The sequence below is a fragment of the Protopterus annectens genome, chromosome 4.part1, assembly GCF_019279795.1.
Source record: "Protopterus annectens isolate FY-2018-M chromosome 4.part1, PAN1.0, whole genome shotgun sequence".
NCBI classification, from domain to species: Eukaryota; Metazoa; Chordata; order Ceratodontiformes; family Protopteridae; genus Protopterus; species Protopterus annectens.
Window position 1 is genome coordinate 145,512,499 of NC_056734.1, and position 24,310 is coordinate 145,536,808.

General features: G+C 36.8%; 1 protein-coding gene across 1 annotated transcript in view; it reads left to right on the forward strand.

Annotated features, from left to right (window-relative positions):
• Positions 1-24,310, forward strand: part of LOC122801189 (collagen alpha-4(IV) chain-like) — a 1,621,248-nt gene that overhangs the window by 832,457 nt on the left and 764,481 nt on the right. Inside the window, exon 21 of the mRNA XM_044070748.1 lies at positions 15,391-15,399. Coding sequence (XP_043926683.1) covers positions 15,391-15,399 — 9 coding nt within the window. The remainder of the gene's footprint in view (positions 1-15,390; positions 15,400-24,310) is intronic.

Genomic DNA, 24,310 nt, shown 5'->3' on the forward strand with positions numbered 1-24,310 from the left:
TTTCACATTAACATTCTAGAGATGAGACAGTCTTCCTTACACTGTGGGCTGTTCAGGACTACCTCCCTCAGGATGTGATTGCTGTATGGTCAGACAGTACATCTGTAGTTCATTACATCAACAAACGGGGGGACACTGCTATTATTCACTCTGCCAACAGGCTATTAGAGTATGGCAGTGAGCAATATTTTTGCAACACTTTCTCCTAGCAATGCACATTCCAGATTGATTCAATATCCTAGTGGAAAATCTGAGTCTATGCATTCTCATGCCTCACAAGTGGTCCCTCAGCAAGACAGAGGTAAAGAAAATGTTCAACTGATGGGTCCAGCCTTGCCATGAACTCTTTGCATCCCCCACCAATTCAAAGTGCAGCAGCTATTTTGCCATTATCCCCCAAGAGAGTCAGTCACTGCAGGAAGTTCTAGCCCATACGTGGCCACCTATTCTCCTTTATGCCACCCTTCATTTCCACTGATAACACAGTATGTTCTTCATAAGGAACCCTTGTCAGTAACCTAAGCTATATGGGTTGTATCCTGTACAGGATGCAACAACTGGCCAGCTTCCAAATTTTCAGGACACCTTACACATGCCCAAACCATTACTTAGCTTAATTTCAGCTAAGTAAAACTCAGGTTGGGTGTAATGTATTTCAGAGCTTTCCTATCAAATGTAACGTAAAGCATTACTGTTTTACTTTTATGGCAAAAGGTTGTCATAACTAACATCAATCTATTTTTGTCTGCAGTAAAAGTTGTATTATTTTACTTTTGTGGGCAAGATAAGTGTTCAAAGAGCTTTTTGCTGTGTTTTAATGGGAATAGCATGGGACAACCTTCCAGTTCCTTGAGTCTACATTTTGCCAGGCACAAAAAGAAAAACATTCTTAAGTAGCCTTTGGAACTGCAGCAGGATGATAAAATACCTTAGCCACAGGTGGGTGATGCTGCTGTAACCACAGCTCCTTTGGTCCTGGATCCCTGTTTGGATCTATTGTCACCTATATACCAAGCCTCACCCAGTCATGAAATTCCTCAAGTTGACTGCATAGTTTCTTCTAATTCCTTTATGATGGCCAAAGACCACTAACTACCTTTTACAAATGTATGCATATTGACAGCCTTAAATATACCTTCCACCAGGAAAATATAAAAGTCTCTTTGTTTAAGACTCAGAGGTATGGGATACAAGCTTTTCATCAAAAGGGAAGAAAACAGCTTTTTATTTAAATTCTGCTTAAATATTTTAACTTCCACTTATAGTGATCTGTATGATGATACCTTTTTGTAATTATCTGCTTTTTGTCCATGGTTTAGCCAAAAAAAAAGTCTGCATTTTTTTCAGTTTGTTTTGAGAACTTAGTCTTATAACTTCATTTGTAGTTATGTGAAGGGGTTCAAGCTCCTAGGCAGCCGGACATTTCCCTGTGGTACATCTAGTTGGGGACACATGGCTGAAGTGATATTCAGCTGCAGAGAAATATGGCTTTTTGTCAATTCCCTGTGGGTAAACAGAAGCACCCACTGCCTTGCCCACAGCTTTAATAACCAAGTGGATGGGGGCAGAAGAACTATTAAGTATTGTGCTCAGTGTACAGTACATGCTAATGTAACTACAACATGCAGAAGTGTGCTACAGCATGAAGGAAATCCTGCATGCTAGTGTAGTCACATTTATGCTCCAGTATGCATTTAAGGTAATGTTCCCTAGACACTGTGAAAGGGGTAGTGGTTCACACGCACCACTTACAAAGGTGCTGCCAATTGTGAACTGCATTTTTACTGCCACTGACATGCCCATTGGCTACCTTGCTGTTGATGGCTGCCATACTGCCCACTGTCTTATGTTGCCTTGTGGGCCATGGACATAATTCCCAACTGTGCATTTGGTTACTAAAGTTGTGGTCATGGCACTGCATTATTCTATTTGCCCACAAGGAATTCACAACAGCCATATTTTGCTGCAGCTGAATGTCACCTCAGCCATGTGTCCCCAACCAAATGAATCACGGGGAAATGCCACGCTGGCTAGTGCCCGAACCCTGTGTGAAGATTGTGTATTACTGCAAGATTTTAGCATTGTTTATACATTATACTGTACATCTGTTTCACTAAGTAGAATTTCATGTAAAAGGTAGCTTTTTTGTATTTTGAACCTAGTCTTGGGTCCTGGATCTCTTTTCAGATCTACTCTATCACCCATCTGGCAAACGTCACTGAAACAGAGTGTGTCAGGTTGGTGATTTACTGCCAGATCTCAGCCTCATTTACTCATTGCAGAATTATTGGTAAATTTCTGCATAATCCAGTGCCTTTGTGTGTAGTAGGATTGCAGTATTGTCAGTACTGTGAATTCTACTCCAGGATTTTGTGCTTCAGTACATTTTATAACAGTAAATATTGGCTTAACATTGCATTCCAGTGATACGGTGCTTTAATCTGTGGTAGGATCGCAGTAGTGACAGTACTGCAAATTCTGTTCCAGAATTTGTGTTTCGGTACTATTTATAGCTATATATACCTGCGTGAAATTGCATTCCAGGGCATTTTTGTTTACCTTGCTACTTGCTACTGTTTTCCCCTTTTTTTTAGTCTGCCTTACCACCTTGAGGCATTAAACTAAAAGCTTCTGAGATTTTAAAAATAGGACAAGAGTCCAAGTTAAATTTTTTTTCTCCAACTCTACCACCCTTTTATTGTGGCTTTAAAAGGCTGTGTCTCTGGCTTCTGCCCCATATTGTAATCTGACATTCATAGTCTCACCTACCCCTCTTTAATTTTGTCTGTTGTGTAACCTATTTAAGAACTTACCCATCCATTGTTTTCCATATATTCATAATACTAAGTGCCCACCCAGCAAACCAGTAATACAATTGAGCAAACCTTTACTACAGATTGTCTCCTATTTGTTTTTTTCAGGGCTCCCATCTGCTTGGCATCCTCACCACAGTCTGAGGAAGTCCTGAGTTAATGCTGTTCCATCCTTGGCAGATAAGATATTCATTGTATTGTTTTCTACTTCAGTTAAATGTTTAGAGTACTATTGCTATATTTTTGCTTTATTGCAGTGTCAGTGGCACAACAGGTAGCATATTCATCTTTGGTACAAACCCAGTTGATTGATTAGTGACATGGCAGTGCAGCATAATGGAGGGTGCTACACTCCTGAATGTGTTGTGCTTTGGATGAGACATTAAATTAAGGTGCCATCTGCTTGGGTTGGTGGTAGATCAGGTGGATGTAAAAAATTCCATGGCACCTATTGAAAAGAGTAGGAGTCCTTTATTCATATACAAAAAATAACTCTTATTTGCAACATATTTATACATTTGCAAATATTTACAAATGTACAAATATATAAATATACAAATATTTTACACATATTTAAAATTTTCCTTATCAAGCTAAATTTCCATCCTTATTAGACCCATCTGATTTTACTTAATATTGTTGCTAAGATCTATTTACCATTAAACATAATTTATTTTATTCTTTCATTTCAATGCCCCACTCGGGCATTATAGATAAGCTCACCAGCTTAAATATAAACCCCAATGTCACTAGATGGGTTGCAAACTGGCTCAAGGACAGAACCCACATGGTTAGAATTGCTGGAGCCATGTCAGACTCCAAACCAATTACAAGTGGCGTCCCACAAGGCTCAGTCCTGGGACCTCTCTTGTTCGGTATATATTTCTCAGAGGTACAGGCCAACACAGAAGGACTGTGGCTGACCAAGTTCGCAGATGACTGCAAACTGGGTGCCATAATCGACTCTCCAGCCAATACAAGCATCCTCCAAAAGGGCCTCATAGAAACAGACAACTGGTGCCAGAGCCATGGCCTCAAGCTAAACGCCAAAAAGTGTATAGTCATCACCTTTGGCAAAAACAAAGTGCCCACAAAATACCACATAGGTGGTAATCCATTAAGTACAGAAGAAGTAATTAGGGACCTGGGGACCCAAGTTGATAGCAATCTCTCATTTGACAACCACATGGCCAAAGTTGTTAGAAAAACATTTTATATAGCCCACCTAATCATGAAGGGATTCACATCTAGATCAGGGGAGGTCATTGTGCCTCTTTACTCATCCCTCATCAGGCCCATAATTGAGTACAATGCCCTTTTGGGATGTACCTTACCAGACACCTGCAGCAACTGGAAAGACCCCAAAAGTACCTCACCAAGAGGATCAAAGGGCTCAAACAGATGCCATATGCTGCCCGGTTAAAGAAACTCCAGCTCTACTCAGTGGCATACCGCCTGCTCAGAGGCGATCTGTGCCTGACGTATAAAGCCATGTCCAACCTGGAATTAATGGACATGCTGCATCTCAGAAAATCCAAATCCCATTGAGCTACGTGCTCGAGACTTGAACCTCAGCACTGAAATAAATAGGACATGCTGGAGGGACAGATTCATAACCCAGAGGCTCCCTTCACTCTGGAATAAAATCCCAGTCCAAGTTAGGCAGAGTCCCTCATTGACTCTCTTCAAGAGGAATCTTTGATGAGTGGATGGGAGATCGTAGGTTTACCCCGGGTATCACTTCTGTGTCACTGTTAGACAGAGGCACAGTATACTAACCTCGAAAAAGGGCATAGCAAAATTAATTTAAAATGGGTGGTGAAAGCCAAACACACTCTGGCTAGGCTTATAAATGCCCTAGGGCAGATAGCCTAGTATGAACCTATGAACCTATGAACCTATATAACTCATGTGCTTTAAAATACATTTTATCTATTCTTTAAGCATAGTCTTCATTTCTGTCCTTATAATATCCATATTTAATCATAACCATGTTTATTGTATCCACCTGATTTTGTATTGTCCAAAAAAAAAAAAAAATCTTTACATAGTTTTCCCCGAAACATTTTTACTCTTTTACATTTCAAAAACACATGTTCAGCAGTTTCTTCTTCTGCACAATATAAACATATTCTTATCACTTTTCTTTTTATATGGCACATTTTCCTTTACTGGAAATGTATTTATTACCAGTATCCACAAAATAATCTTGACATTATATTTACTTATTACACCATTTGTTTTTTTTTTTTTGTTTTATTTTTATGCTCAATTTTCCATGTTAGATTTCCCATGGTTTTACTTAGTAATGGTTTATCATTACATTCTTATACCATGCCTTCCCTTCTTTTCCTATATCCTCAATGTTTATTTTCCACAAAAGTATTTTTTCACTTGGTACCGTTTATTTCTTCATTTATACGCTTATTTTCTCTTTTACTCTTTTTTACCATACCCCTAATTTTTTTAGACTTATATTTACAAATGTTTCATCTTTTTCATTTATCCGCTTCAACACTTTGTACAAATTTAATGAAACAGCATATACCACTTGGTTAATTAACCCTAATCCTTCTTCCTCATTATTTACATACAAAACTCCTCTTTTTACTAGCTTTAATCTAGAACTTCATATAAAGGAAAACATATCTGCAATAATTAATTTTCAAATACTGTTGGCAAAATAAATACACTTGCTAAGTAAGCTATTTTTTTCATCAGAATTGAATTTATCAAATAAGCTTTTTTCCCCCGAATGGTAATGTATATGTCTCCAGAAAAGCAGGCTTGTTTTACTTCTTCTATTGTTTTTCCCATTGAATTCTACTTGAACCTTTATTCCCAAAATGTATACCTAACACAGAAATGTAATTCATTGAAAAATATAGACCTTCTGTCTTTACTATATCACCTAAAGCTTTACTTTTCTCTTTATTTAAAGCCATCCCCATCACCTCTTATATTTATGTAAATTATTACTTCTTTTATCCAAATTTTGATTTTGCAGTTATTACAATGTCATTTGCATATGTTAACAGGATTGGAATTCTTAACCCTTCATGGTGTTATATACCCCACCTCCTTAATTTTATAATTTAATTCACAGACTGTCACATTCATAACTAATGCAAAGAGAATGCAATTAATTGGGCATCCCTGTCTTATACCAATCTTCATATGCATCTCTTGGCAGAACCAGCCATTTACAAGTATTTATACTTTATTATTACTGTGGGTCTATATCATTTAATTAAAACAGGTATTCGCTGAATACACATTCATCGAACACTAAATAGCAAAAATCATTTCAGCGATCCTCAGACTTTTTCCCAGGGTTAGGTAGCACTTGGCCATCACCACAACTTTCCCCTTTTCTCCACTGTAGTGCAGTCGCGGAGTTTGTATATATAGTTAGGGGGATGGGGGTGTAGGGGACAAAGCCCCCACAATTGGGTGGGTTTGATTTTGTATGGTGTGTGCTCTGGAGTGCTAGTAGGTGGTGGTTCCTAATCCTGGAAAAAAGTCAGAGGTTAACTGAAATGATTATCACTGTTTAGTGTTCAATGAATACATATTTTGATTAAGTAATATAGACCTTATTATTAAATACTGACATACATAATTTCATAACTTTCTCACTTATAATATATACTTTCATTATTACCCATAAGATTTCATGTCCAAATGTATCAAATGCCTTATTAAGGTCTCCTATCATGATTTCTACTTCTTATTTTCAATTCATACTATCATACACTGTTTCTCTATCATTAATAATTCATGGCAACCCTTCCCCTTGTTGCTGTATATACTATCTTCCACAATATTTTCCATTTTAGCGTCAAATCTTTTTTGTATTATTTTCTTATAATCATTATTATTCAATACTTTCAGTCTCCATTTTTGAATGTGTTCTATATTCCTTCTTCAGTATGAATTTATGTATTCCACCACATAATTCTTGATACATACGACCTTCATTAGACCATTCATTCAAAATTTGTATTATTTTGTTTGCTAATCCACTACATTTTTATACATTTCATACCCCATTCCGTCTAGCCCTGCAGCCAAATCTATATTTACTTGTCCTAATACTTTATCTTGTTCATATAAATTATATAAAGAAATCTACTTTCCCAACTCCTTACTCTCTTTTTCTGTTAACTTGTTTTACTTCCCATGCTATTTAAACATTTTGTGTACATGTTGTACTGCACTATTCATAATATTTCCTGCGTTCCTTCTATATTTCCTTTTGCGTATTTTGTTTCTCTCATTTCACTACCATTTTCCTTTACTAATCTGATTAAGTAACATGATAATTCTTCTCCTTTCCTTGCAAAAATATCTTTCTTAAAACACTTCTTGTATCTTTCTTGATTTCTTTCATGTAGTTCTTTTTCTATGTCAAAGTAATTTCTCTCACTGTGTTCTAAATCTTCCAATGTATTTTTATATGTTTGTTTATATTTTCTTTCTCTATGCTTCTCCCATGATTTTGCCACTGTAAAAATATATTTTTTATGTTTTTACTTAAATGCCATCCACTGTTCAGACCAATTTTTTAAATGTTCTCATAGTAATATGATATTTCCATGGATGTATTACTAACGACTTTCCTTCTTCATTGCATGTTTTCTCATTTATCTTTTCTATTCCTTTGCCTATTTTTATATATTCATTGTTTTCCGTTATCTCTAGCCATATTGCAAGATGATCAGAAAATCCTGGTTCAACAACCTCCCCTTCCCATATAACTAAACCTTTTGAAACTATAAAGTAATCTATTTCAGTTCTCTACATACCCCTTTTATAAGTCTGTTAACGTTTGTCCTAGAGTTTTAACTTACCATGTCTTACAACTTCTAACATTTCTCTTATTTTATTTTTACACTTGCCCTTTAAATCACAGTTAAGGTTTCCTGTTATTATAATATTAATATTTAGTACTACATAGTGCAAAATCTGATAAAATAACCTTTCCCTTTATTTACCATTTGTATAACCATATACTGTTATACTTTTATAGAATTGTTCTTTCCATTTTAAATATACAAGTGTTAATATTCCTATGTTTGCTAAAGTTACATCTGATACATTTCTTGTACTTCTATAGAATATGGCTATTCCAGCACATCCCTTGTGTAAAAAAATCCAGATTATTTTTCTCCCCATAGTTTCTGTGTTTGTAATCTTCCTTTCTTCATTTGTTAAAAATCTTGTGTTTTCTAGTATAATTATATCTGCATCACATGTGCTACATCACTCTGAACCCATTCTTCTTACTGTATTCTTAATACTATTCACATTTACAGAAAGCACTCTAAAATTTTCATTTTCCCTTTTCCTTAGATTCATGGTTTCATAAGTTCATAGTTAATTACTAGTCTAGCTGCCTTAATGGGCCATTCCAAGCCTATCCAGTTTCCTCTCAGAGGTGAGAATCAAACAGTGTACCTTGAGTCTCCGAGAAAACCACCTTAAATGTTACACTAGCCCACAATCATTAGCTGTATATATATTCTTTTTTCATCCATTTCCTTTTTTTCATTCTATTTTAACACAATATTACAATCCCATCCACCAGTCCATAAACCATATTTATCATAAACATTTGCAATATCAAGTATTTCTTTACATAAAAGTTTTTAAGTGTCCTTTCGACATCTCTCTTTCCATTTCAGTTCAAAATGGCGCATGAATGTCACAAAATGTCTCTTTGTTAGTAAGAATAAATGTTTTTAACTCATGTGCTTTTACACCCAAAGGAGCTAATAAATTGTCCAACACTTCATCCTTGTGCATTTATTTGTCTTCTTTACATTGAATCCTTAACAAATATTTTTGTTTTTCATTTTCCTCTGCTTTTTATGTTTCTGCTACTCCCCTTTTGCATTCTTTTACTTTCTCTGCATATATTTTCTTTTCCATTTCACCACTATTCTTCTGGATTGTTTCTGCATCCTCCATTTTTATTTTCTCCATAACGTCCCCCCAGGAAATATCTCCTTCAATTTCTGTCTCACTCTGTGTCACCACTTCTTTGAGTAAATCATCCAACAAACTTCCAATCATCCATAATTTGCTGAGCCATCTCCATCAAGCAGATTTCTTTGAAACATCTCTTCAAAATCCTAAACACATTCTATGGTCTCAGTATTGGCTTCTCCTCCATTTCTCTCACCCCTCCACTGTCTTCTTTTCTGTCCATCTGGCTCCCTGTTTCTCCAGGCTGTCTCCAAGCCTGGAATGGAAACAAGATGTGCTCATGCAAAATGGGTCCCACTGGCAATAATGATGAAAAGGGGAAGTTCCCTAATGCCCTGGACAAATTTCCCCTACTAGTATAAATACCACCTTTGTTCTCCCACTCTGAAAAGAGGCTACTAGCCCAGTCAACAAAGGGTAAATAAATAAATAGATAAATAAATAAATAAAAACTACTTGTTGATTTTGCCTTTAAGTCATTGTAAAGGTCCCTAATACTTGAAATTGCCTTGTCAAGGTAATTTTGTTACATTTTGTTGTAGCATTACATCCACAAGCAATTTTTTTAGTGTTTTTACATCAAGAGGTTAGCAGTGCCCTGTACAGACACAAACACCAATAACTAAATTTTATCTATAAAAACTTCCTTTAGAACTAAAAATCTCTAACTTACTGTGGCTAAAACAAAGTCATTGTATCAAAACAAGATTAGGGCAGCTACTTTGCATATTAAATACCACCACAACTATAAATGTTAGCATAGTCTAACCTAGTGTAGTGACAAACCACAGACACCACATAAGAAGACCTCTGTATAACCCAATCCATAACCTACAGTAACCCACCCAAATACAGGTCTGGGCAACATGGGTATAGAATTTCTGAATGTTTCTGGTAGATATGGGCATTCTGAGACAATGGAGCAATTGACTCATGTTCACAGACAACCATTTAATCATTAAAAAAAAAACACGGTTTGCAAGAGATGCACATACATAATTTTACTGGAGACAAAAATTTCACATAGAAACAAGGTTGTCAAGAATGCTCATATTCTACATCTACACAGAGTGTCCACCACACACATAGACCAACCTATGCTAAGGTACTAAAAAGCAATTTTCCCAAACCTCAAAGACCTCCTAAGCCTATAAACAGTAACTCCTATCCCAGCAATCTCTAAATCACTCACCAAAAGCAACACCAAGCACCACACATACTCCTACACCCAGCGAAGCTCCAAGAGCAAAGTTCACAAGGCAAGCCAACACATTACCCAGGACTCTTGTCATACAGGACTCCATTGTACAACACACAGATACCCCACTCACCAGACTGAAAAAGTAGAAGTTAATGGTTAGCTAGTTATCTGGAACTAAGATCTGCCAAGTTATGCGGACAGTCAAGTCACTATACTACAGGTACCAGTATGATTCTATCATAGTCTGCATGGACATTAATGAACTAAGACATAACTTCCATGGGCTATATGAAGAGAGACATTGTTGATCTCCCTGAATATGTGTCGTACACAGGTATGTGCCTTGATTTGAGCAGCATTTTACCTTCATCAAGGATAAAGCTGCCACAGTATGAACAAAAGATGATTGACTTTGATAATTGGTTTAGTTTGTGGTGTCTTGCCAGACTGATTCAACTTTTGCCATCATGGTTAACAGACATTGCTTTCCAAAAGATAGGCTGCAGCTGTCTCCCCTAGTCTTCCAAATATTGGTCAAAACTTTATCCACACTCTTAGAACCTTTTTTAGGCAATACCAAATTGACACACCTACTGTCATAGCAAATAAAACCCAAAGAAACATAAAGGTGTTACTGCTCAATGCTAGGAGCATAAACAAGACAATTCACACCCTACAAGCTCTCCTCACTCTAGAGAATATAGACATCTGTGCTATTATCAAGACATGGTTTAAGTCCACAGACAGTACTCCAGCAGTGCAAGTCTTCAGTGCCTTCCACAGATTTAGACCATCAGCTGCACAGACAGGGACAACAGGTGGAGGAATCTCCATCTATATTAACAACAAGCATAAGTCTATGTTAGTTAAAGAGGACAATGTCCTGGAATTTATCCATGTGCACATCACCATGGACAACGTCCCATACTATATTCTAGCAAGCTATAAGTCATCTTTTATGTCCTTAGAACCCCATAACACATACCTAGACCTACTGAAGAAACTCACCATTATAAAAGCATAGTTGGCTCAGACAGAACCCTGTTCCAGTATCATGAATCTCACCCCATTGGCTGTTCCATTGAAGACCAGAAAAACAAACAAACAAGTAAACATTCCTTCTACTGGCACACCCCAATCCTCCCTTGCCATTCAGGTATTCAGGTCTCATTTCTATAACCTGCCCCACTTCCATATTATTAAAAATAACTGTTATTGTTGGAAACTTTGGCCAACTGCTTGCTACCAATGTAGCATTACAGTTTATACTCTGCCTGCACGGAATTCTATGTTCATCTTTCATGCTCAGGGCACCCCACCCCCACATCACCTGCACTTATACTTATCAACTCTGAGATTGCCATACCTTGGAGATATATTCCAGGCCATTCAGTCTCCATGTTTTGGGATACACTCTAGTAGGTCCTGATATTTCAAATGGTTAAAAGAAATTTCCATATTTTCACATTGAGTCAAATTAAGCTTCCATGGAGTCACTAAAAGTATCTAAGTCCTTTCCAAAAGCTACCTTTTTAATGAGACTTTCTATAAAAGATCCAACTCCCCCATGGGACATTACATTGATGTTACAAGTTTTCATGTAACCTCCATTTGAGCGTGCCTCTAAAATCAAACTGAAATTTCTGTCTTGGAAAACCTTGTTCTCGGTGACTGTCATATCAGCCAGACAGGTAGCCGAACTACAGGCTTTGTCCTGTAAGCATTCTGTTTTGATTTTTCTCAAAGACAAGAGTTTTTCTTAAACCTGTTCCAATCTTTATGCCTAAGGTAGCTATGGAGTCAGCCTTTCACCAAGTTATACAATTGCCTGTCTTGTTTCCTAATCATTCTAATCAGGGAAATACTCTTTATACACCTTAGATCTTCATCAATGGTTCAGATGTAATCTCCACCACAAAAAAAAAATCTATATGAAAAGATGTTAGTAATTCGTATCCTTTTTCAAAACTAAACTTGGACTCAAAGTGTCTAAAGGCATGTTATCTAGATGGCTGTCATATTGCACTTTATTTACAATGCCAAACAAATACCATTTTCATACAATCTGCAAGCGAGTCCACGAGATTTGTTCCATCTTCCTGTGCATTTTTCAGACATTCATTGTTAGAGGATGTTTGTGCTGTAGTAAGTTGTTCTAAAGAAGCATTACAAAAAGGATCAAATTTTCAGATCTAGAATAACTTTTAGTTCCACCATACTTCAGGGTATCCTGTCATGATGCTACTTGGGAATTCTGGTTGCTGAAAACTCTGTCTCACCTGTCGAGATGGATGTCTGATACAAAAGTTTAGTACTTACCATAATGGTAGATCCTTGTTACCCTTCTCCATCCATATCGACATCCCATCATCCATCCTTCTTCCTTCCAAATTGACATAATAGCCTTATTTGGTTGTTTCCATAGGATCATAATGGTCAACCCTGAAGCCTTTCATTGGGCAAATCCTCTTGAGTATTATTTGCACTTCCCTGAATTGTGGCTCCTTTCCTTCAATTCCTATCTCTTTGTCCTTAAAATAAATTTGATCTGAAATAGAGCAGTACATTATGGGAGAGGGGAGCTTGAATGCTGGAGAAAGCTCTGATAGTGTCATCAGCTGAGATTCACCTTCATGTGGATAACCCATCTGTTGAGATTAACAGAGAAGGGCTAAAATCATCTAAAATTATGATAAGTACATAACTTTTGTTTATATCATGAAATTCTTAATAGCCTATACTAGTAAGATGAAATTAAATTAGAATAGGTCATGTTGGAAATCTGTCATTAAATGTGAGCAATGTGGGCCAGATTCCAAAATAGTTGTTCAGTGTAACTCTGCTTTGATTCTGAAAGAATTGCTGTTAGTGTAAGTGACTTATTTTGGTATAAGGCCTAGCTACAAAAAAGCTTACACCAGGGCCAGATTCTAAATGACGTGCTCTCGGTGTAAGTAGTCAAGTTTTTTGAAATCGTGCCCTATATGCATTGAACTTAACTATGCACCTCAATCAGAAGCGGGTCTACAGAGATTGTTTCTATAAGTTCATAGTTAGCATGACATATATATCTCTCTATTTTTATATATATATATATATATATATATATATATATATATATATATATGTTATATATACGTGTGTGTTTGTGTGTGTATGTGTGTGTGTGTGTGTGTGTGTGTGTGTGTGTGTGTGTGTGTGTGTGTGTGTGTGTGTGTGTATATATATATATTTATATATATATATATATATATATATATATATATATATATATATATATTTTTTTTTTTTTGCTGTAATTGGAAAGACTGAAAGCCCACTTTCTTGAAGACAAAAAGACAGAGAAGGCAACACCGAATCTTCATTTAAATCTCTCCTCGCATAACCAATGACTTACCCAGGGAAAGGAAGTTGTCAGACAACAATCTCAAGAAACCACATGGAAGCACTCTGAACCCACCCAAATGGGTGGTTTTGCCCTTCATACTACCCAGTGTGAGGGGCTGCACCACCACCCCTCCCAACTAATTATACCAAGTCCGAGATCACGCTATTGTGGGGAAAAGGGCAAACTTCGAAATGTTGGCTGACCACTTCCTTTCCCTGGGTAAGTCATTGGTTATGTCAGGAGTCATTTAAATGAAGATTCGGTGTTGTCTCAGTCTTCTCATCTTTGGGTAAGTGGGATTTCAAGTCTTTTCAAGTAGACCCATATATATATATATATATATATATATATATATATATATATATATATGTGTGTGTGTACACACATATATAAATAGATACACACAGGCGTGCACACGTGCACGCAGACACACACACACACACACACACACACACACACACACACACGTGCACTCTCATAAATATGTTGTGTTCAAGGGGGCAACCTCCATTAATCCCTGTACCACATTAATTAAATATATTGACTACATAGTTGCATCTTATATATACTAACTTCACAGTCACACCACTATAAGGAAAACTGAAAGTAAAAAAAACTGGACTTCACTACTGGCAACGTAATAGGCAATGATTCATGATAGGGAAGCTGAGAAGGGAAACCAGATTGAGACAGTGCATGTGTGTGTGTGTGTGCATGCGTGTGCGTGTGTGTGTGTGTGGGTGTGTGCATGTGTGTGCATGCGTGTGCGTGCGTGCGTGTGCGTGCGTGTGTGTGTGTGTGTGTGTGTGTGTGTGTGTGTGTGTGTGTGTGTGTGTTTGTGTGTGTGAGAGAGTGTTCATGTGTCTGTATGTACCTGTATGTTTTGCCACTTAAAAACATTGAAATGCTGACAATTTTCAGAGGTTTTCTGAACCAGCTTTTGCTTAAAATCTTGAGGAGTTATTGAACAACTTTAAATGGGAAATCTACTCAGACAAAACCATTTTGAAATTTTTGCTGTAATAAGTTAAGTTGACCAATAATACTTCACATTTTAATATACATTAAATTTTAATCAAAAAGTCCATCAGCTAGAGGCAATATTGTCATTTATGAGTGAATAAATGAGTATGCTATGAATATTCAAAATTACTTTGTAATGAAGTACATTTATTTATTATTGCACTTATTCATAATATAAATTTATCTCTGTTCTCCTTCTGTACACAGACTCCTGACTGTATCTTGTATTGTGCCTCTCAACTGTCCCATATTTTGTCTAATAGTTCTGGTATGTTCCTAATAAACTATGCGGTTTTCTGAAAACCTGTTGAGGACTGCAGTCACTAAATAAGGACAGACATTTGAGTTTCATACTTCATATTCTTCAAAAGATGCAGGGCAATGCAAAAACCTGTTTTCTAGCAGCTAAGTATATAAGGATGCATGGTTAGGCTTACATTGGGAGGCATGGCTAAGCTTAAGAAGGCCATTGTGGTCATTACCCTAGTACACATTTGTGAACCTATTAACCTGTAAGAGCAGTGACCATTGTCTCCTTTTGTATTTTAACTGTGTCCCTGATTCTTAAAGAGGTTGAGAGGCATGTATACTACCAGCTGCTCAAGTCAAAAAAATTCTGTTTCTGGTTATAGCAGTGCTTCACTGGAGTTTTTCACTCTTGGCCTCTACTGAAAATAAACTGTGTCAGATTAGTACATCTGATTAACAGACAAATAATTGTAGTTTGCTTTTTTGTGGGAAGAAAATGTAGCTAAAAAGATATCCCTGGTACTTGGCTTTTAGTGTGACCTGTGATAGACTTTGTGAAGGATAACTGACTTGTCTCTTGTTACAGAGTATAAAACAGAAAGTTGTAGTAATTTTACCTGCTTGATGTTATTGTTAATTATTTCTTTTTTTTCTGTTTCTTTTTCCATTCAACTGAATACTATTGCAATTATGGATGGGACTTTTGCAACCCTGCTTACCTTCAGGAGTTAAAGGTAAGTCACAGTCATTAATGGCACTGTGTTATTTTGAATAATATAATAAGCATAACATCTGAAGATTATGATAGTTTCTCACCCATTGATTGCAGTACTAATACTGTCCTTTCTACTTAATAACAGACTGCTGTATCCCATTTTACTGTGGTTTCATTTGTTTCATTTTGGAAATATGATACCTCACTGCATTACTGTAGAGACTCTATACTAATATTTTAGAAATGAGACTTTAGTACTGCTAAATAATACTGATTATTCCTTGCTGATTCAGTAGGGCAGGGACAAAGATAGTCTTTCTCACTGTGTATATATATATATATATATATATATATATATATATATATATATATATCTGAAACAAATTGTAATGCAGTCTTTCTTAAATTAGATTTAAAACATACTTGATTTTTTCTTGGTGGCTGATTGGATCTTTTGCACGCTACCACAAATAAATATTTGGGTCCAGGTTCATCCCAGTCCATTTTGCCCTTGATACGCTCAAGCTCACACCACTCCTCAACCCAACCCCTATTACTACACACCCCCACATATCTTAAATTTATAACCTAGCCACACAGACTACACCCACCTAAACAAAACCTCATTTCCTGGCTAAATCTACCAGTTCTCTCTCACTTCCTTTACTCTAGCATGCCCATATTTAAACAACCTATCCCTTTCTGTCTAACCCCTACTATCAAATTACTTACCCTTATACCTGCCTCTTCACTCGTACTAAAGTACATTTTATATAATTTTTGATATATCTCCATATCCCTAATTCTCTCTCACTTCCTTTACTCTAGACACTCCCATATTTAAACAACCAATCCATTTCTATTTAACCCCTACTATCAAATTACTTACCATCTTTACTTGCCTCTTCATGCTTATTAATGTACTTTTGATATATCACTTAACTTTTACCAACCTCCTAATTTCACTTCCTCCATTTAAGCCACCTCTACTGTTCTTTTTCTTCCTCCTTTAACCTCTAACTCTCCCACTCTTCACCTCATCCTTGATCATGCTACTCATCTTCTTAACTCCTCTGCTTCTACTTCCCGCTATATCAACCTCCTCCCACAATAAACTCTACTACACCAAACTTCCTCCTGCTACATCTTACCCATTAAATACTGTCACAACTATTCTGACATTCACTATCCCTTCATCACTATTCAACTTCTCAAACACTCTCCTCTACAAAACAAAAATGTCTTAGCTTCCCTTACTTTCTCGAAAAAGTAAACCCACACGGCACTATTATAGCCCAAACATGTTCGCTTTCAACCTGACAACCTTAAACTTACTACTCTCTGGAGATATGCACCCTAACGCAAAACCTTTCTGCAAGACCTCTCCTGCTTACCTCTCTCCCCTACCCCTCCTTACCCACCTCCACCTCTTCATCCTCCAATCCCTTCTCTTCCTCTTCTTTCTTGCACCCCCCTTCTACCAAAAACCTATCCATATTTTCTCTAAACATCCAAAACATTACAAACAAAATCTCTGAACTGCACTCCTGGATTGTTCTTCACTCTTGTGATATAGGGAAAAAACAAACGCTGTAGAACCCACCATGTTGGAAAAATTCAATCGAGAAGCATGGCACAAATCCACAAAATAATTTTTAGGCGATAGAAACAGGATGAGCGCTTTCGCGTACTGTTAACGTACGCTTCTTCAGATCAAAATTTAAAATGAAGCCATTCCCTTTTTATACTAATACAAGTGAACCTATTATTCAATTAGTGAACTAATTGATAAAATGAAGTAAATCTCTAAACTAACTGTTATCTTAAAGGCACACCCTCTCCCTCTGTCTACTTTTTACATGTTGCTCTAGGGCAGAATTCCTGTAAATCACGAATGAAATCAAATGTTAATATCTAACACTTAAAACAGAATACATATTGATGTATAAACTTCTATAGACTGAACTAAACAAAGCTTAAGTTTATACACAAAGCTTAAAATATACTATAAAATAAACTCTTGTGATATACTTACTATCTCAGATACCTGGGTAGAACCTCAAATAGCTGATCTGGAAATCCTATCCCCCAGATATAACATGTAACGCTTAGATAGAATCTCAAAAAAGGGGGAGGTGCTGTCATACTGTACTCTGAACAACTCTCCTTCTCCCCTCTATCTGTCTCATTGCCCAGATTTTATCCTGCTGAAATCCTCATTGTAAACTGCAAAATTAACAAACAAACTAGAAGAATAATCAGTCAACACTCTGGACAAATAATCTGAAATCAGTGTGTGCATCACACAAAGAAGAGTCTTTGGAAGGAATAAAAGAAAGGCCTTTGTTTAACACTTGTCATTGTTTATTTCTTAAAATAATGGTGGATGTGTTTACAATTAAGTCTGTGGAATCTTTCTCGTTATGGCTGGACCAAAATCCAGCTGCCCAGCCATCAATGTCCTTTTTCTAACCTGCCTGCCTCTGTTCTTTGAACAATCTCGCTTCTCTTTGGCAGGTAAAGGTTCTGGTAGGTGGATGTGTAAAAAATTGTCCATACCAAGCAGATTATGCATTTCTGCTGACTGAATAATATTATTAGATACATTTCCACTTGCCAGAGTTACTGCTGCTGCTCTTCTCCCAAAGTAGAAGAAGGGGGAGGGGGAGCAAGTGGATTCGCTGCTAAGAAGAGATCATCTAGTTTGCGCTTACAAGACATACCTGAAGAAGCACCTGGATAGGTGTGCAAGCACTTGTCTTTTTCTTGAAGTATTTCTTTGAAACGGATGTATGGTTTAAACTCCAGTGTGCAGAATGATGTTTTTAAGAGACCTAGTCAGTTTGTCCCAGTAACTGCACCATTGGTTGAGAATTTTCTGAAACTTTTTGAACAAGATATACATAAGTTGTTGTGAAGTTAACATTGTAGAGATTTTTTAATCTTACTGAAACACAGTTAAAGGCTCTCATGGATTTAACTTTGATGGAACATGTACATATTAGAGCTGCTGAGAAAGGGGATGCTGTAGTTGTGATGGACACCTCTAGGTATATAGAGAGCATGTGTAATATGCTATCTGATAGTTTTACTTACACTGTTTGCTTGAAATATGATGTTGATAAGTTGTTATCAAGAATTTGTTCTAATTTACATGATTTATTGATGGAAGGTAGCATTATTAAGGAATTGTTTGAATATTTTCTGATTGAATATCCTACCATTCCTATTTTACACGGCCTCCCTAAAATTCATAAATCCCTGGAAAAACCACCGATGAGGCCTATTGTCTCTGGCTGTGGTTGGACAACTAAGCCCTAATCTATTTATGTTGAAAAGCAACTGTGACCAGTATTAGATAAAGTTAACACTGTTCTTAGAGATACTAAGCACTTTTTAACATCTTTATTTGAGTGGTTCAATACCAACAGTAGACAATTTTCTGTTGGTTACACTGGATGTGGTATCACTTTTCACAGTCATAACTAATGACACAGGGATTGAATTTGTTACTCTGTTCTTGACTAAATATTGTGATTACAGTGCAGGACATATTTATCTTATAAGTGTACTTCTTGTTTTGATTTTGAACAACAATGTTTTCACTTTTAATGATCAGCTATACAAGCAGAGGGTGAATGCAGTGAGAAAGTGGGAGAAACCAATAGCTATGCAAAGCTAGTGCTCATTTATTGGGAGACACTCTGTCTTTAATGAAAGCAACCTTTTTAAATATTATAGTCCATTCTATGCCAGATGTGTGGATGACATATTTTTGTATGATCAGGAGCTGTTTCTATGCTGCATGATTTTGTTGAATACCTGCAACAGACAACCAAGTTCCTACCATTTACCCCTAAGTTATCTGCTGAGAATATTGAGTTTTTAGACGGTAAAATCACCAAGAAACTGAATGGCTTAGACACTCAAGTTCACAAAAAATCTTGTAAAAAATGTATCTTACATAGGCAGAGTATGCACCCACAACATATTCCTAGGAGTGTTTTGAAAGAACAGGTCCTTAGGTATGCCAGGCTCAATACAGATGATGAATGTATGGTATCTGTTTTTGATGAACAGGAAAATGATTTTAATAATAGAGGCAATCGATGTAGCACGACAAGGGGTTTGATCTAATAGGAATGCCCAGGCCAAATCATATTTCTGTCATCATGACCCACAGGCTAAGAGTTTTAGGGTGCCACAAGGAGACACTCTGAGAATGAGCATTACCTTCTCAAATGATGTTAGCTCTGTCTGTGAAATTATTAAAAAACACTGGCACGTTCTTACATGTGATGATAGAAACAAACTATTTTAGGTGAGGTTCCTAAATTTTGTTTTAAGAACAATACTTCTTTGAGAAAAATGTTGTGCTATAAACCTGTTCAAAAGAAACCAAGGATTACTGATAGAATAGGAACTTAGCCTTGCAGAAATTTTAATATATGTCAGTTTATTGAAACTACTGATATATTTGAGCATCTTGAGACTAAGCAGGTTTATAAATTCAATTGTATTGCAAATTGCAAGAGCTGTAATCTTGTTTATTTAGCTAGCTGCACTGTTTGTAATTTTTTTTATGTTTGTAAAACTAACAGAGCTTTGAAAGACCATGTACATTGTGATGTCCCTGCACTGGCCCAGTAATCAAGGAGCCTCAATTCTTACCACCGACAACAGTGAGGGACATACACATTAGGAGGATGACAAGCACACATACAGTAAAGTATAGTTTCCCTTAAGAGCACACAGAGATCACAGTCAGTCTGGGGCTGGTTTCTCCCACTTTCTCCAGATCCCCCAAAAGACTCCTCACTAGCACAGCTATAGGCTTGAGATCTCAGCCGAGTGGCCAAGCCAAAACTTCCAGCACCTTATCTGTCCAACCAGTGCTTCATGTCCCTGCCTAAGTAGCTGACACACACACACTTTGAGATTTGATTGATATACAAACACTCATACACACACACCTGGAAAAGGCTGGCACAGGTTTACTAACTATGCCGCCTTCTGCCCAGAATATAAGGTAGTACCAGCTTCCACCAGCTAACTCTTTATCAGCTACTTAAGGCCCTTCACAAAGTGTGTCCAATCCTACTGTGTAATGTTACTATTAATCCAAATAGTAGTTTTGACCAAGCACCAGGCTATTAGAAGTGGCCTGTACAGTGTCACCAAATACATATGCAAGTACTTTAAGAGCTTAAATATGTCTCACAAAGATCAGCCATAAAGATGGGTTTTAATATAGTTAATAATAAATAATAAAAGAACAAGGCAATACTCAGTCAATCAACACAGTAACTTCAGAGATCAAAATCACAGGAAATATTTTAAAACATCATTGCAGGACCGTCTCAAACAAATACAGAATACACCTGAATGAATCTTTACTATATTCCTAACTATATCTAAGAGAAATACTGTGCCCTGAATCTTACTTACAGACAGGCAAGTGCAGATGATGATGAAGTGGATGTTCTTGCAAGGGCCAAGACAAAATACAAAATGCACAGTCCCTCTCTGAGAGTTCTTAAATTAATATCAAATATCACTGCTGGGCCAGCTTGGATGACATCACTCTTTGTCAGCTGACTTCAGTTCCCAGGCTAAACAGAAACTTAACAGAATTTAGCATCCCTGTGTGAGAAATACATATCTCTCAGATGTTTTCTCAGAACTCTGTAGCTGTTAGGAAGTCATAAAGCAATACAACACTTTACATTTTAAACCTAGTGATTGCTTTTATTTCAAGACAATAGAAAAACTTCTAGTTCTAAACATTGTGCCTGCTTCTGCATTGAAAGTGAGAGATAACATCTCTTGTTTATGGCCCAGCTATAAAGTAACTTAACCTGAACTATTCTCAAGTTTTACAAGTTAATCTTCTATGTTCCAGCAGGGTATGCTGTGGTTACATTCTTGAAGCTCAGTACATAACATACAGTTCTGTATAAATCATATCAATATTCACAAATGACATAGAATTATTTACAAAATTCCAGATAGCTGGGCTGGCAGCATGACATACATGAAAGATAAAAGAAATGCACTGTGAAAACATATTTTAGTTGCTGGAAGTACCCATAAGTTTATGTTTATTGTGCTACAACATTTTAATGTCAGCAATAGAGGTGGTAATATCAGCACTAAAACAGAATGTATTGAAACTAAATGGATTTTAGAATTACAAAGTGACAGAGGGAAGGGTCTGAATGACTATGTTCCTTTAAGACCACTGCTTAGGTCACATGACATTAAGAGGGAGACCTGAAACTATGTGCATTTAAGCAGTATTTTATACCTGTTTTATTAGATCTGAGGAAGCACCTGGATAGGTATGAAAGTGTCTTTCTCTTGGATGTTTTTAACATTTTTATGCTGTTTTAGTTAACATTTTTATGCTGTTTTTTAAACTTTGGAACTGCTACTTTATTGGATTCAGTCATGTTGACTAGTTATTCTTCTACTTGGATTGTTTGACCTGTGTTTAACTGGTCTTCATCTGCCTGGCTTAGTTTGCCTTTCCTGCAAAACAAACAAACAAACATAAGAAGCTAGTCATAGTAACCATTTATATCCCTCCTGGCCACAACATCCCTACCCGTGAACATTTTCTTGCCTGGATCTCATAAGCCATTACCTATGAAACCATAATAGTGGGTGTGATGCCCCACCACTTGCCTAGTAATCAAGGAGCCTCAATCCTCACCACCAGCACCAGTGAGAGACATACATTGGGAGGATGACAAGTACACACACAGTGCAATTTCCATTAAGAGCACACAGAAGCCACAGTCAGTCTGGGGCTGGTTTTTCCCTCTTTCTCCAAATCCCCAATTAGACTCCCCACTAACTAGCACAGGTATAGAGTTTAGATCTCAGCTGAGTGGCTAAGCCAAGACCTCCAGCACCCTCTCTGACCAACCAGTGCTTTTTCTCCCTGCCCAAGTAGCTGACACACACATTCTTTGAGGTTTGATTTATACATGCACACACACACACACACACACACACACACACACACACACACACACACACACACACACACACACACACACCTGGGAAAGGCTGGCACAGGTTTACTAGATATGCCCCCTTCTGCCCAGACTATAAGGCAATTATTACTGCCACCAACCATCAGTTACTTTAAGGCCCTTAACAAAGGGTTTCCAATCTCACGGTGCAATGTTACTATCAGTACAAATGATAGTCTGACCAAGAGCAAAGCTATTAGGAGTGGCTTACACAGTGTCACCAAATAAATATGCAAGTACTCCCAAAACTTAAATATCTCTTAGAAAAATCAGCCACGATGAAAGATTTTAATATATTTAATAATAAATGATAAAATAACAAGACAATTCTAAATATAAATGTACAGTGACTCCAGAGTTCAAAACCAAAGGAAATATTTAAAACAACATTGCAGGACAGTCTCAAATAAATAAAGAAAACATCTAAAGTAAGCTTTGCTCTATTCCTGACTATATCTAAGAGAATTAATATACCCTAGTACACTTAATTAATTAGAGCAGCAAGGTAAATGTTGTGAGTGGATGTTGATGTTGTCAGATCAAAGACAAAACACATACTTCCCCCTGTCTCTCAGATTTCTTAAATTAATATCACAATATTACTGCTGGGATAGCTTGCAGAATAACATTATTTCTTGTCATCTGACTCTGTCCCAAGTAAAACTCCCATTGCTGGACTCTGCCAGTATTTAGCATCTACCTCTGAAAATAAATACACAAAGGCATTTCCTCAGATCTTGGTACTTGCTGGAAGTCATAAAACAATAAAGCACTTGCTAGGCAATACAGAAAGGTCCCTAGGTTTAGACATTGGATCTCCTTGCTGCCATAAAGTAATTTAATTTCAGCTATTTTTCTGAAGTTTTGCTACTTAACCTCCTGGATTTCAGTTTCCCCTGTTAAAATATATACATTTAAACAGTTATAATAGTGTGTGTACATTTCTGTTCCATTCCAGTAGAGTACAATGAGGATATATTTCATACAGCACTCTATAAAATATCTCTTCAGCACACATGTCTGTACAAACCATCTCATATGACATACAGATCTAATACATTTGTAACAGAAACATCTTATATAAATCCAGACATCTGTGCTGGCAGTATCTCCCTTGGTTACACTTCTATATAAATCATGTCAGTATTCACAAATGACATATAATTATTTACAAAATTCCAGCTAGTTGTGCTGGCAATACCTCCTTTGTCACAGAGGATGATGTTATATTGACTGGACAACAACATCCAAAGACCATCTAAACTACAGCATAAACCTTTACAGCTTCACCCAACTAATCAATACCCTAACCCATCTGAATAAACAGACCAATACCAGTTCCACTCTTGACTGGATACTTACATCCAGTCTCAATGTATTTCACAACCCTTGTACTCTACCTGACACTTTAAGTGGACATCTTCCCACATGTATCCAATGACACTCTCTCCAATCATGTAAATTACATTGTTTCAAAGAATGTCATAATTTCAACCTTGATTACTTTAACCAGACTCTATCATTTATCAACTGGTCTTTCTTCCACCACCTCTCCTTGGAAGAAGCTACTTTAAATTTTAATAACATCTTTCTTGGCACCTTAAATGCATTGGCTCCCATCATGAAATTAAGAATGACATCTAACTATGCTCCATGACTTACACAACCTACTCATTATATTATGTACAGGAGAGAGACAACACATGGAAAAGCTGGCTAAAAACAGGTCTCCCTTCCAACTCCAAAGATACAAGGAACTCTGCAACTTTACTAAAAAAACTGGTCAACTATGATAAGAAAAATTTCTACCCAAAACAGTTAATTAATTCACATTCTAACCCAAAATATCTGGAACACTGTTAACAAATTACTTCACAGAGGCAATACCTT